Genomic DNA, 12,141 nt, shown 5'->3' on the forward strand with positions numbered 1-12,141 from the left:
TTACGTTTTGGAGCTGGTGTTGTCAGTGATCTGTTTGATAATCTGGCAGTAGGTTTCATCTTTCATCACCTCGTGTTCCCCGCACAGCTACAAAAGATAGAACAAAGTCAAAGGAAAGTGTCAAAACTCCTCACTAAGCAGCAGGAGGAGATCTGGCACATAGATCTTGTGTACAAAATGTGACCATCCCACCTTTTCCATACTGTTGTGCAGAGGACCAAGCATTACAGGGAGAAACCAGGAATGCCACAGTGACTGAAGCATCACTGGTTGCACTTCGGGGGTGGTGATCTGCCCACTTATTGCTGCTCTCCTGGCTGTAGACTCATTGGAGCTGAGTTAGAGCAGAAAGGAAAGGAAATAGGACACATTAGAGGGCACCTTGGCCCAAAAAAGCAAATAATGCCCCAAAGATATGTCCTATTAAGAAATAAAATAGCTAGTGAGTTGGCACATTGACTTTTCACTTGTTAATCAGTCTTACCTTCCTGGAGCCTCCTTTCTCTGTCAAACAGTAATCTAGTAAGCTCTCCAACTCCCAGCCATTCTCTTCCTTCTCTTAAACATAACAATTTTTGCTCAGCTGGCTGGGCAAGTTTCCCTCAAATCCAACTGCAATCACCATCCAAAGGCAAGGAGCCATACCTTTCCTTTTAAAGGTGAGGTTTCTTAAAGGACAATACCTTTACTCTGAGAACAGAGCCCTCAATCACATTGCTATAGCACGCATTCGCCTACTTACAGACAGCCATACATTGATATGAGTGAATATACAAGTACTATACTCACATTCATACATACCAACACATGCATATTGCACAGGCATGCAAGTCACCCTTTACCTTAAGGATAGTATAGACAGCATCTTGTTCTGTCTGTCCTTTGAGTGGATGATCCCCCATAAATTTCATGACAGCTGCAGAAGAGAAACATATGTCAGTTATCAATAACTGGCTGTTGTGGAACTCAGCTACGAAGATCAGAAGGCAGCCAGGTACAATTCCATTCTTCTGCTGAGTTCAGATTGATTTCAGATATCGGTGGGCCTCAGCACCTGTAGACTTGTTGGAAACAAATCAGCATTCTCACTCCAGACTTACTGCAGAAATCACTGCTGGAAAGAGGATGTCAAATGTGGTCCCAGACAGTAAGGACACTCAGGGCTGGGTTGCCACCTATCCCACTGATCACATTTTGTTTATTCATTCGTGGGACGTGGGTGTCACTGGCCAGCATTTATTGCCCATCCCTAACTGCCCCTGGTGGTGAGCTGCCTTCTTGAATCGCTACAGTCCATGTGGTGTAGGTACACCTACAGTGCTGATAGGGAGGGAGTTCCAGGATTTTGACCCAGTGACAGTGAAGGAACGGAGATATATTTCCAAGCCAGGATGGTGAGTGGCTTGGAGGGGAACTACCAGGTGGCGGTGTTCCCATGTGTCTGCTGCCCTTGTCCTTTCAGATGGTAGTGGTCATGAGTTTGGAAGGTGCTGTCTAAGGACCTTTTTGAGTTCCTGCAGTGCATCTTGTAGATAGTACACAATGTTGCCACTGTGCGTCGGTGGTGGAGGGAGGGAATGTTTGTGGACTGGGTGCCAATCAAATGGGCTGCTTTGTCCAGAATGGTGTAGAGCTTCTTGAGTGCTGTTGGAGCTGCACTCGTCCAGGCAAGTGGAGAGTATTCCATCAGACTCCTGACTTGTGCCTTGTAGGCGTTGGACAGGCTTTGGTGAGTCAGGAGGTGAGTTACTTGCCGCAGGATTCCGAGCCTCTGACCTGCTCTTGTAGCCATAGTATTTATATGGCCAGTCCAGTTCAGTTTCTGGTCAATGGTAACCCCCAGGATATTGATCATGGGGGATTCAGTGATGGTAATGCCATTGAACATCAAGGGGTGATAGTTAGATTCTCTCTTGTTGGAGATGGTCATTGCCTGGCACTTGTGTGGTGTGAATGTTGCTTGCCATTTGTCAGCCCAAGCCTGGATATTGTCCAGGTCTTGCTGCATTTGGACATGAACTGCTTCAGGAGTCGTGAATGGTGCTGAACATTGCGCAATCATCAGCGAGCATTCCCACTTTTGACCTTATGATGGAAGGAAGGTCATTGATGAAGCAGCTGAAGATGGTTGGGTCTAGGACACTATCCTGAGGAACTCCTGCAATGATGTCCTGGAACTAAGATGATTGATCTCCAACAACTACAACCATCTTCCCTTGTGCTAGGTATGACTCCAACCAGTAGAGAGATTTCCCTCTGATTCCCATTGTCTCCAGTTTTGCTAGGGCTCCTTGATGCCATACTTGGTCAAAAGCTGCCTTGACGTCAAGGGCAATCACTCTCATCTCATCTCTGGAGTTTAGCTCTTTTGTCCATGTTTGAACCAGGGCTGTAATTTGGTCAGGAGCTGGGTGGCCCTGGCAGAACCAAAACTGAGCATCATTGAGCAGGTTATTGCTAAACAAGTGTTGCTTGATAGCGCTACTGATGACCCCTTCCATCACTTTCCTGATGATTGAGAGTAGATTGATGGGGCAATAATTGGCCAGAACAAAAACAGAATTACCTGGAAAAACTCAGCAGGTCTGGCAGCATCGGCAGAGAAGAAAAGAGTTGACATTTCGAGTCCTCATGCCGGTTGGATTTGACCTTTTTGTGTACAGGACGTACCTAGACAATTTTCAACATTGCTAGTTAAATGCATGTATTGAACAACTTGGCTAGAGGAGCGGCAAGTTCTGGATCACAAGTCTTCAGTACTATTGCCAGAATATTGATGGAGCCCATAGCCTTTGCAGTATCCAGTTCCTTCAGCTGTTTCTTGCATCATGTGGAGTAAATCGAATTGGCTGAAAACTGACATCTGTGATCCTGGGGACCTCTGGAGGAGGCCAAGATGGATCATCCACTTGGCATTTCTGGCTGAAGATTGTTGCAAATGCTTCAGCCTTATCTTTTGCATTGATGTGCTGGGCTCCCCATCATTGAGGATGACAATATTTGTGGAGCCTCCTGTTCTAATGAGTTGTTTAATTGTCCACCAACATGTATGACTGCGTGTGGCAAACTGCAGAGCTTAGATCTGATCCTTGTTCTGAGTGCTGACCCTTGTCATGCTATCTTACCTTTATGCCACTATCAGCACCTTCTTTAGTCTTTAACACTCACTTTGTCCTGTGTCCATGGCATCTTTGTCAAATTCCTCCTTAGCTCCCACTTATCTCTGACCTTCTATTTTGCTCCACATGCTCCACCCACTCTTAAACAATGTAAAATCATCACATTTCGACTACTCTTTAGCTCTATAGAAGAGTCATACAGACTCGAAATGTTAACTCTGTTTCTCTCTCCACAGATGCTGCCAGACCTGCTGAGTTTTTTCAGCATGTTTTTTGTTTTTATTTCAGATTTCCAGCATCCACAGTATTTTGCTTTTATCTTGGATCTGATCTGTTGGTTGTGGAACAGCTTAACTCTGTCTATCACTTGCTGTTTATGACTTGTGGCACGCAAGTAGTCTTGTGTTGTAGCTTCACCAGGTTGACACCTCATTTTTAGTTATGCCTGGTGCTGCTCCTGGCATGCTCTCCTGCACTCTTCATTGAACCAGGGTTGATCCCTGGCTTGGTGGTTGAGTTGGGGATATGGTGGGCCATGAGGTTACAGATTGTGTTCGAGTACAGTTCTGCTGCTACTGATAGCCACAGCACCTCATGGATGCCCAGTCTTGGGTTGTTAGATCTGTTCAAAATCTATCCCATTTAGCAAGGTGGTAGTGCCGCACAACACGATGGTGGGGGGGGGGGGGGGGGGGGGGGGGGGGGGGGGGGGGGGCGCGGTATCCTCAGTGTGAAAATGCAGCTTCGTCTCTACAATGTGCGGTGGTCACTTCTACCAACACTGTCATGGACAGATGCATCTAAAGCAGGCAGATTGGTGAGGATGAGGCCAAGTATGTTTTTCCCTCTTGTTGGTTCCTTCGCCGTCTGCCACAGCCACAGTTGACGGAGTACATTGAAGTCCCCACCCAGAGTACATTCTGCACCCTTGCCACCCTCAGTGCTTCCTCCAAGTGGTGATCAACATGGAGGAGTACTGATTCATCAGCTGAGGGAGGGTGGTACGTGGTAACCAGCAGGAGGTTTCCTTGCCCATATTTGACCTGATGCCATGAGACTTCATGGGCCGATTTTGAGGATTCCCAGGGCAACTCCCTCCCGACTGTATACCAATATGCCGCCACCTCTGTTGGGTCTGTTCTGCCAGTGGGACAGGACATACCCAGGGATGGTGATGGTGGAGTCTGGGACACTATCTGTAAGGTATGATTCCATGAGGATGAATATGTCAGGCTGTTGCTTGACTAGTCTGTGAGACAGCTCTCCCAATTTTGGCACTTGCCCCCAGATATTAGTAAGGAGGACTTTGTAGGATCGATAGGCCTGAGTTTGCCCATGTTGTTTCCAGTGCTTAGGTCGATGGCAGGCGATCTGTCTGGTTTTATTCCTTTTAGGCTTTTTAGCGGTTTGATATAACTGAGTGGCGTGCTAGGCCATTTCAGAAGGCAGTTGCTGTGGGTTTGGAGTCACATGTAGGCCACATTAGTGAACCAGATGGGGTTTTATGACAATCGACAATGGTCATCATTAAACTTTTAATTCCACTCTTGGTGGTGTACATTGAAATCCCCCACCCAGAGTACATACTCTTGCCACCTTCAGTGCTTCCTCCAAGTGGTGATCAATATGGAAGAATACTGGTTCATCAGCTGAGGGGGCGGGAAGAAGGAGTTGGGGGTTGGGGGGGGGGGGGGGGGGGTGGGGCTGTGGTTACCTGGTAGTCAGCAGGAGATTTCCTTGCCTATATTTTTATTATTCCAGATTTTTATTGAATTCAAATGTCACCATGGTGGGATTCGAAACCTGCTCCCCAGAGCATTACTCTGGGTCTCTGGATTACTAGTCCAATAACAATACCGCTGTGCCACCACCTCCCCCTAATTACATCCTTGATCCATTTTCCAAGGGTAAGAATCATTGACCCTGTAAGGTTGCAAGGGGAGTCTGATGCAACTGTTACGCAACATTTTAACTGGGTGATGACCCTGTGGATGATGGAGCTTCACCTTTAGACACACTGGGGAGATTGAAGCTCTAGAGGTCGGCATACGGGACCAGACTGGAAGGGGAAACCTCGCAACCAAGCAACCTTATCTCATTGGAAAAAAATAATGGCTTCTTCTGCCGTTAATACAGGCATCCTGGCTGAAGGGTTGTGGGTTGGAGTGAGAAGTTAGGGTGAGAATCAGGGGGGAAGAGGTTGGGATGAGGGGTCAGTGGCAAGGTGTCAGGGGCAGTGCAAGGGGTCAGAACAGGGGTTTGGGGCTAGGAGAAGGGCTGGTGTGAGAGCCCTCAATGCCCCATTTTCAGTACAAAGGCTGACGGGTGATGATTGGGTCACTGGGTGAGTTAAGGCTGTGAGGGCTGAAGATCAGGGCACATCTCACTGTGAGAAATGGAGTTTTCAGGAGAGGAGAAAATTGGAAGGAAGAGAAAGAAATCTGGAAAGTGACACAGTCAATATGGTGAAAATAAACCCAAGCTAATTCTTACCAACAAAGATCTCAGCTGCTATCTTGTTCATATTCTCATCCGAGAACTCAATCAGGGACTCTTGGATTGGAGTCTTTGGAAGAAATGTGAGAATATTATAACTAAGAATTCACTGGATATGTGGCTACACCTGGTTATTAAAGTTGTTCATCTTAGTATAAAGTATTTTGCAAGCATTTTGTTTCATGAGGTAGAAAGGTTTGTGTGTCATTTCCTGTCAACCAGGGTACACACAAGTAACACAATATTGTGTTTCCACTGTGTGCTTTTTTAAATTCTTTCATGGGATGTGGGCAATGCTGGCAATTGCCCTTGAACTGAGTGGCTTGCTAAGCCATTTCAGAGGGCAGTTAAGAGTTAACTACATTACTGTGGATTTGGAGTCACTTGTAGGTCAGACCAGATAAGGATGGAAGATTTCCTTCCCTAAAAGACAGTTAGTGAACCAGATGGGTTTTTACAACAATCGATGATAGTTGGTCACTATTACTGAGACTAGCTTTCAATTCTAGATGTTTTAGTTAATTGAAGTTAAGTTCCACCAGCTTGAACCCATGTCCTCAAAGCGTTAGTCCAGAGACATTATCACTACACCACTGTGTGTGTGTCAGTGTGTGTCATTTGGTGTCTGATACCAATGGCCTGGGTTCAGGGATTTAACACGGGATGGGGAAGGACAATTTTCTGAATGTATGCTGCCCATGAGAATCTATACCCCCTAAATGCCCATAGTGAGGGGTCACAGCCACAAACTCTGATCTCACATTACACTTGGTCAATGTAAGAGGCTTCTTGCTGGCTGTATATGTTGTAAAACCATATCCAAAAATGCACAACGATGATAATCTTCTCCATAGCACACACATTAGAGATATAACCCAGGACTGAATCCACTCATCTCTGGGCTAAATATTCAATTAAAGTTTAAGGTGGGGTCTACCTGCAGGGGAGATTGAAAAATACAGGTGTTGGGGGGAGGAACAGAGGAGGTGGGGTAATCCTGCTCTCCCAGGGCTAATAGTGCTCAGAGAGAGTGAGGGCCAGGGTACTGGGGCAATACATGGGGGTAGTCCCACTCTACCAAGTGTTAATAGAGCTCAGAGAGAGTGGTGGGGGGGGGGGGGGGGGGGGGGGGGGGGGGGGGGGGCGTCTGGATATTGAGTCTATGCAGAGTATCCCAATCTTTAATCCATCCAAAAAGAACTTATGGAATTTTATCTAACGGAAAATTCCAGGCTTCAAACAACTTATGTTTAAAGTACCTAGTTTCTGCTTCATGCAGCAAGCATACTCCAGTCTGTGATATTCTATCTATTAATTATGGGGTGGCTGATAGTGTCCTGATAGGCAGGCCCAGCTTGTCCTGCCTGTAATTCCCATTGGTGGTGAGTTCTCTTAAATGCTCTGGGACTGCCATTTGCCCACGATCAGGTCACTGTGCAGTCATCATGGGGGATGGAGGATTGATCATCGCTGTGCATCGCTTACCTTTGTGTACTTCATCAGCTCAGCTGGCTCCTTGGGATCTTTGCCTTTTTTAGATTTTTCTTTGTTGAACTCACTACTGAAACAAAATATACCAATATTTTAAGCCTTGTTTTGCGCTACATGTTTATTTTTTGCATTTTTTTAAACACTTACCAAATTGTTTATTTTTCTGAGTGTAACATTTCTGATATGTGAAATGAGGATCTATTGTTTTATATTTCTTTTTCTTCTTTCTGGTCTCCTGAAGGTGCTGACTTCAGTGCCTCAGGCACCCTGTCGTTAAAGGTAAGGACACCTCTATCAGGCAAAAGTTCTTACTGAAGGATAAAGGACATAAAATAGGTGTTGTTACTGATACGAGGTACTTTTAATGATAGGGTGCCAGAGGTTAGAAGCCAATTTGTGGCTGGGTCAGGCTGGTCTAAGCAGAGTCAAGAGTGTCACATCATTGTGAGCAGTCTGAGGTGGAGAAAGGTGAGGAGAAAACCAGTTCAGATATGTAAGGCATGTTTAGTTGGAACAGAACGTCCAATGAAACAGATGATCCCACTCAAGGTCCGGAGAGGGAGAGTGCACAAGGTACAAATCACAGGGGCCCGTGACCTTGGGGGACCTGGGCTCTTATCTTCAAATGGACACAATGAAGTCAATATGCATGCGCCTGATAACAAGACAGCATTCCAATGCACGGCCGCTTGAGTTTGTGCAGGTGTGAAAGACATCATTTCTGGCTGGGCAGAGCGAGTCCAGAAGCGGGAGGTGAGACACTTGTTAATTAGTGAAGTACCCGGCTCAGAGGAGCAAAGCCACTAGTTTCTGAGAATATGTCGGTGAGGGAAGACTGAAGAAAGCCAGGCAAATTAAAAAAGGGCAAGTGACAAAGCAGCAGGTCGGGGCTCAGATGGTGGCAGGAAGTGGCAGGTGAGGGGGCTTCCACCTTCCCTCCTCAGGCTGCTGCAGGCCATACCGCCAGCGTTCATCGCTAATAAACTTTCCGCTCGCCGCTGATCCAATCCTAAAATCCCTCCACCCCCTAGCATCTACACCTGGGAAAGTTGGACACCGAGGTGGGGAACAGTGACTGGATTGTCCCTGTGCCACCCACCGGTGTTAGTTATTGTGTTGGAAACATCTGGAGCAAATGTAGAGAGGCTTTCCCTTTAAAAGTGACTTGTAGGTTTATTTACCTCTTTTGAGAAAAAGGTGATGAGTTTCAGAGCTTGAGCACATTAAATGCCTGAGCGTTGGGGCAAGTAAGGGCTTTTTCTGAGTGTAAAGTATTAGTGCAACATCTTGTGTAGAAAAAATAAGTTCCCTCGTTTTTCTCACCATTTTTATTTGAAGTGCATTTGATGCTGGTTTATTTACTAGAATTGGGGATGGTAGGGGAGGGTTGAGGTGGGTTGATGGGTGCGGCGGATATGTGGAATAAGGGGCTTGGAAACAGAAGCACCAGGCCCCAGGATTTCTCTCCTGTGCCCTGACCCCAATTCAAAGAAGTTTGAGAAGTCTGCTCATGGCTGTGTCCCAGGGCAGCAAGTAAAATCGCCTCAACCACACCGCGTGTGAGAATAAGGTTGTGTAAGCTCGGAATATTCTTAAGTCACATGCAAATCTTTAACTGTTGGATAGAATGGATATTCAAAACTGTTAAAACTTGTCAGCTACCTAAGGAATTAGTATTAGAGGAATCCTTCATTATAACAGAGACAATGGGTGGAGTTTTCCATGAATGAAACTAAATGTGGTGGCGAGAGGATTCAGCAGTGTCCACTCTGCTGACTGGGATGGCCGGAGGTCATGCCCGATTCTGCGCTTGGACCCTCATTAATTATGCAAAGGTGCGTATAGGTCCAAATCACCTGGTGGGTCGGGAGTTGACTCGTGCAGCCATTGTCAGCTGGCTGGTTCGCAGGTCAGGGCGCCATTTTTAAAGGCCAGTCCAACACACAATCTCATTCTCTCTAGCCCACCAGAGATTTCTGGCAGCCAGAGGTAGGCCAAGAGACTGAAGAACCAGACAGCACCCTGCTTCACCCTCCAGGCCTTAATCAGAAGGGTGCAGATGCACAGGAAAGTGCTCTATCCCAGGGATGGCTGCATGAAGCACAGCAGCCTCACCTCTCCAGCCTGGGAGTCCATCGCGGAGCAGGTCAGTGTGGCTGGCACCCGCTCCGGAAGTGCCACCCGGTGCAGGAAGAGGATGAAAGATCTCATTTGCTCTGTGAGGGTAAGTCATCCTTCAACACCTTCCAAGATCAAACTCTTATGTCATCATGCAATCAAACGGCTGCTCTCTTCAGGGGTCTCATGCAACCATTAGCAGGGGACACATATCAACGCTCGTTCCCTCACTGAGACTTTCACATCACCACCATCCCATCTGTCATGTTGCACACAATCCATCCTCTGGCCTGTCTGGCGAGGGCTCACCACACACAGGGAACATGCATCTTACCCAACCTGTGCTCCGTCTCTTCCCATCACATGCCTTTCTTTCTTCTTCATACAGGCCAAGCTGCACACAATAGGTGCAAGAGAGCGCAGACGGGGGAGGGACGGTCTACATCATCGCCCTCACTGAGTTTGAGGAGGCTGCAGCCGAGCTGGCTGGGTAGGACAGGGATCGCTCCTATGGGGGAAGGGGAGATCGGCCTCTCCCACCAACCCAGTATGGATCACAGCTCTGTCACTTCATCAAATCCTGACATTTACAATGAGTCATGTGAGGTCTTATCTAGCTCATGCTCATTAGCTGAAACTATTTTCTAGGCACCAGCAGATCAAGGCCCCCAAGCCAGTCCACCACCACCAGTGTAAGCCCCCAGACTTCAGCCGAGGAAGAAGCTCCAGAAGAATTGTCACAGCACCTCACACACACCCTCCACCAGCTCAGAGATACAGAGGTCGGTAGGGCACAGATGTAGATTAGGCATGGGCTCACTTTCTGGGGAACACCTCAGTAATACATCCCTGCAGCAGTTGGAGGCAGGGACAGCCCAGATCTCCGGCACTCGGAGGGCTGCTAAAGACCAGCCACACGCTCGGTCCGAGTCAGATTATAAGCTTCTGGAAGCGCCGGCAAATCTATGCTGGAGATGCAACTACATGTGGTGGAACATCAGGCAAAAATTTGACAGTCACTCAGCAGACTAGAGCGAACGATGGAGGAGTCCGCCTGCGTTCTGTCTGATGTCATGGCTCCAACATGCGAGTGCCTCGAGGTCACCATGGGAAGGCCGGTGACCACCACGGAGACCTTGGTCCAGCAGCTCTTGCTGGATTTGCACTTGGCCCTGCGCTTCATGGCCACACACCTTGGTGGGCAGCATCAGGATGTAGGTGATATGGGGACAAGGCACCTTGACCTCCCTCCAGGTGCACCATCTCCTGCAGGAGTCAGGGCGGGGCCCTCGGGCACCCACAGGGATGATGACCGTCAGCCGGACACCCTGGGGGCCTCCTCTCAGGACATTCCAAGGGTATGCGGTGCTCACAGCCCCATCTGCCTGTGACACCATTCAATCTAGCTTCTCAGGCCACCGAGCAGGTGACCCTTATCAGGCCAGGGCCCTCCAGGCCACCAGAGGATGTCTGCTAAGGTCATCACAGACATCAGGACATAGCAGTTAGCAGGCTGCCTCCATCTTGGCTGCGGATGTTGGGGCTGCACCTATGCGTAGCGCTGGAGTTAGGAAAATTAAGAAAAATTAATGTCTCTTTTAGGTCACAGATGTGCTCAACATGTAAATAAATTGCACTTTTGTAAATACATTTGATGGTTATGTGAATGTTTCTGTCAACTGAAGGTGTTGTGATTTTATACTTTGGAATCCTCTTATTTCGAGGTTTAGCCATCCTCCCACTCAGCGATAGTGTCCCACTGTGAGATTCATATTCCTGTGATGTCAACCTCATTGTGTGATGTCAGGGAGATGTGTTTAAATCTTTATCGGAAGTGCGTGATGTAAGCGTTTCTAACTCTTCTTCCTCAAAGAACATCATTGAGCGAATGTAGCTCATCAGCATTGATATTCTAGTGACATTTGTGTCTCCTCAATGGAAGTGGCAGAAGAAAAGACATGCACGGGAGGAGGAGATCCCTAGGCATAGCCACATATCAGTTGCAACAGTGTTTGCCATTCGATGGTGGCAAAGGCTTCAAGTCTTCTCTTGCACTGCTCTTGTTCCTAAGTGGGCTCTCAGTTCCCAGAGCTTCCCAGAGTGAGCTCACTCACAGGGCCCCACGGACCAAAGCAAAGACCATGGTCTGGCGATTCATGAGGCCAGAACGCGCAAGTGTGAATGCAGGAATCGTTCTCGCTGCCAGTGGGTGGACATTCCCTGAGTTGAAAGAAAATAGCATTGAGGGCTAGGAGAGATGTGGCCATATTCCCTCACTTGACTTTGCTCTTCCTAGAATTTGTCAGTGATTAACATATCATGGGCACCTCTCCCATGTCTTCCTTCCTCCATGGTGTGACCACACTCATACTGACCCTCAGCAGCATCTTGAGGTTCTTGGGCCTCTGGATTTTCATCCACCACTGAGCAGAACTGTGTGCAGTATTGTACCTCTCCTCGGAACGACACTGAGGGCAACGTACTGATGTCATCAGCCAGCGTTTCAGTGGGTACCCCTTATCCCCAAGCAGCCATGCCTGCAGATATAATGGCCCCTCAAAAATCTCAGGCAGTAGGGAGTGACTCAGGATGTAGGAGTCATGGCAACTCCCAGGGTACTGTGCGCTTTGTGCTTCCGGTGAGCACATACCAGTTGTACACTGATGGAATGATAGCTCTTGCAGTTTATAAACATTAGAGACTGCTGCCATGGAGCCCCTATAGCCACATGGGTTCAGTCTATTGCACCCTGCACTCTTTGGAAGCCTGAGATGGCGACGAAGCCGGTGAATCTCGCAGCCTGGCTATCGTCATCCAGAGCAAACCCGACATAATGATGGGCCTTCCTGTAAAGGACATCTGTGACCTCCTTTATGCATCGATGTGTTGCGGACTGAGAGATGCCGCACAGGTCGCC

The 12,141-nt window shown here is 47.8% G+C and overlaps 1 protein-coding gene across 1 annotated transcript in view; it reads right to left on the minus strand.

The window, feature by feature from the left end:
- The window catches only part of myo15aa (myosin XVAa), a 172,753-nt gene that overhangs the window by 20,011 nt on the left and 140,601 nt on the right, over positions 1–12,141 (minus strand). Inside the window, exons 51-55 of the mRNA XM_041206940.1 lie at positions 9,468–9,483; positions 7,101–7,169; positions 5,613–5,685; positions 843–916; positions 5–87 (exon numbers count right to left, since the gene is read on the minus strand). Of these exons, the coding sequence (XP_041062874.1) occupies positions 5–87; positions 843–916; positions 5,613–5,685; positions 7,101–7,169; positions 9,468–9,483 (315 nt within the window). The remainder of the gene's footprint in view (positions 1–4; positions 88–842; positions 917–5,612; positions 5,686–7,100; positions 7,170–9,467; positions 9,484–12,141) is intronic.

This window comes from Carcharodon carcharias, chromosome 15 (genome assembly GCF_017639515.1).
Source record: "Carcharodon carcharias isolate sCarCar2 chromosome 15, sCarCar2.pri, whole genome shotgun sequence".
Lineage (NCBI taxonomy): Eukaryota > Metazoa > Chordata > Chondrichthyes > Lamniformes > Lamnidae > Carcharodon > Carcharodon carcharias.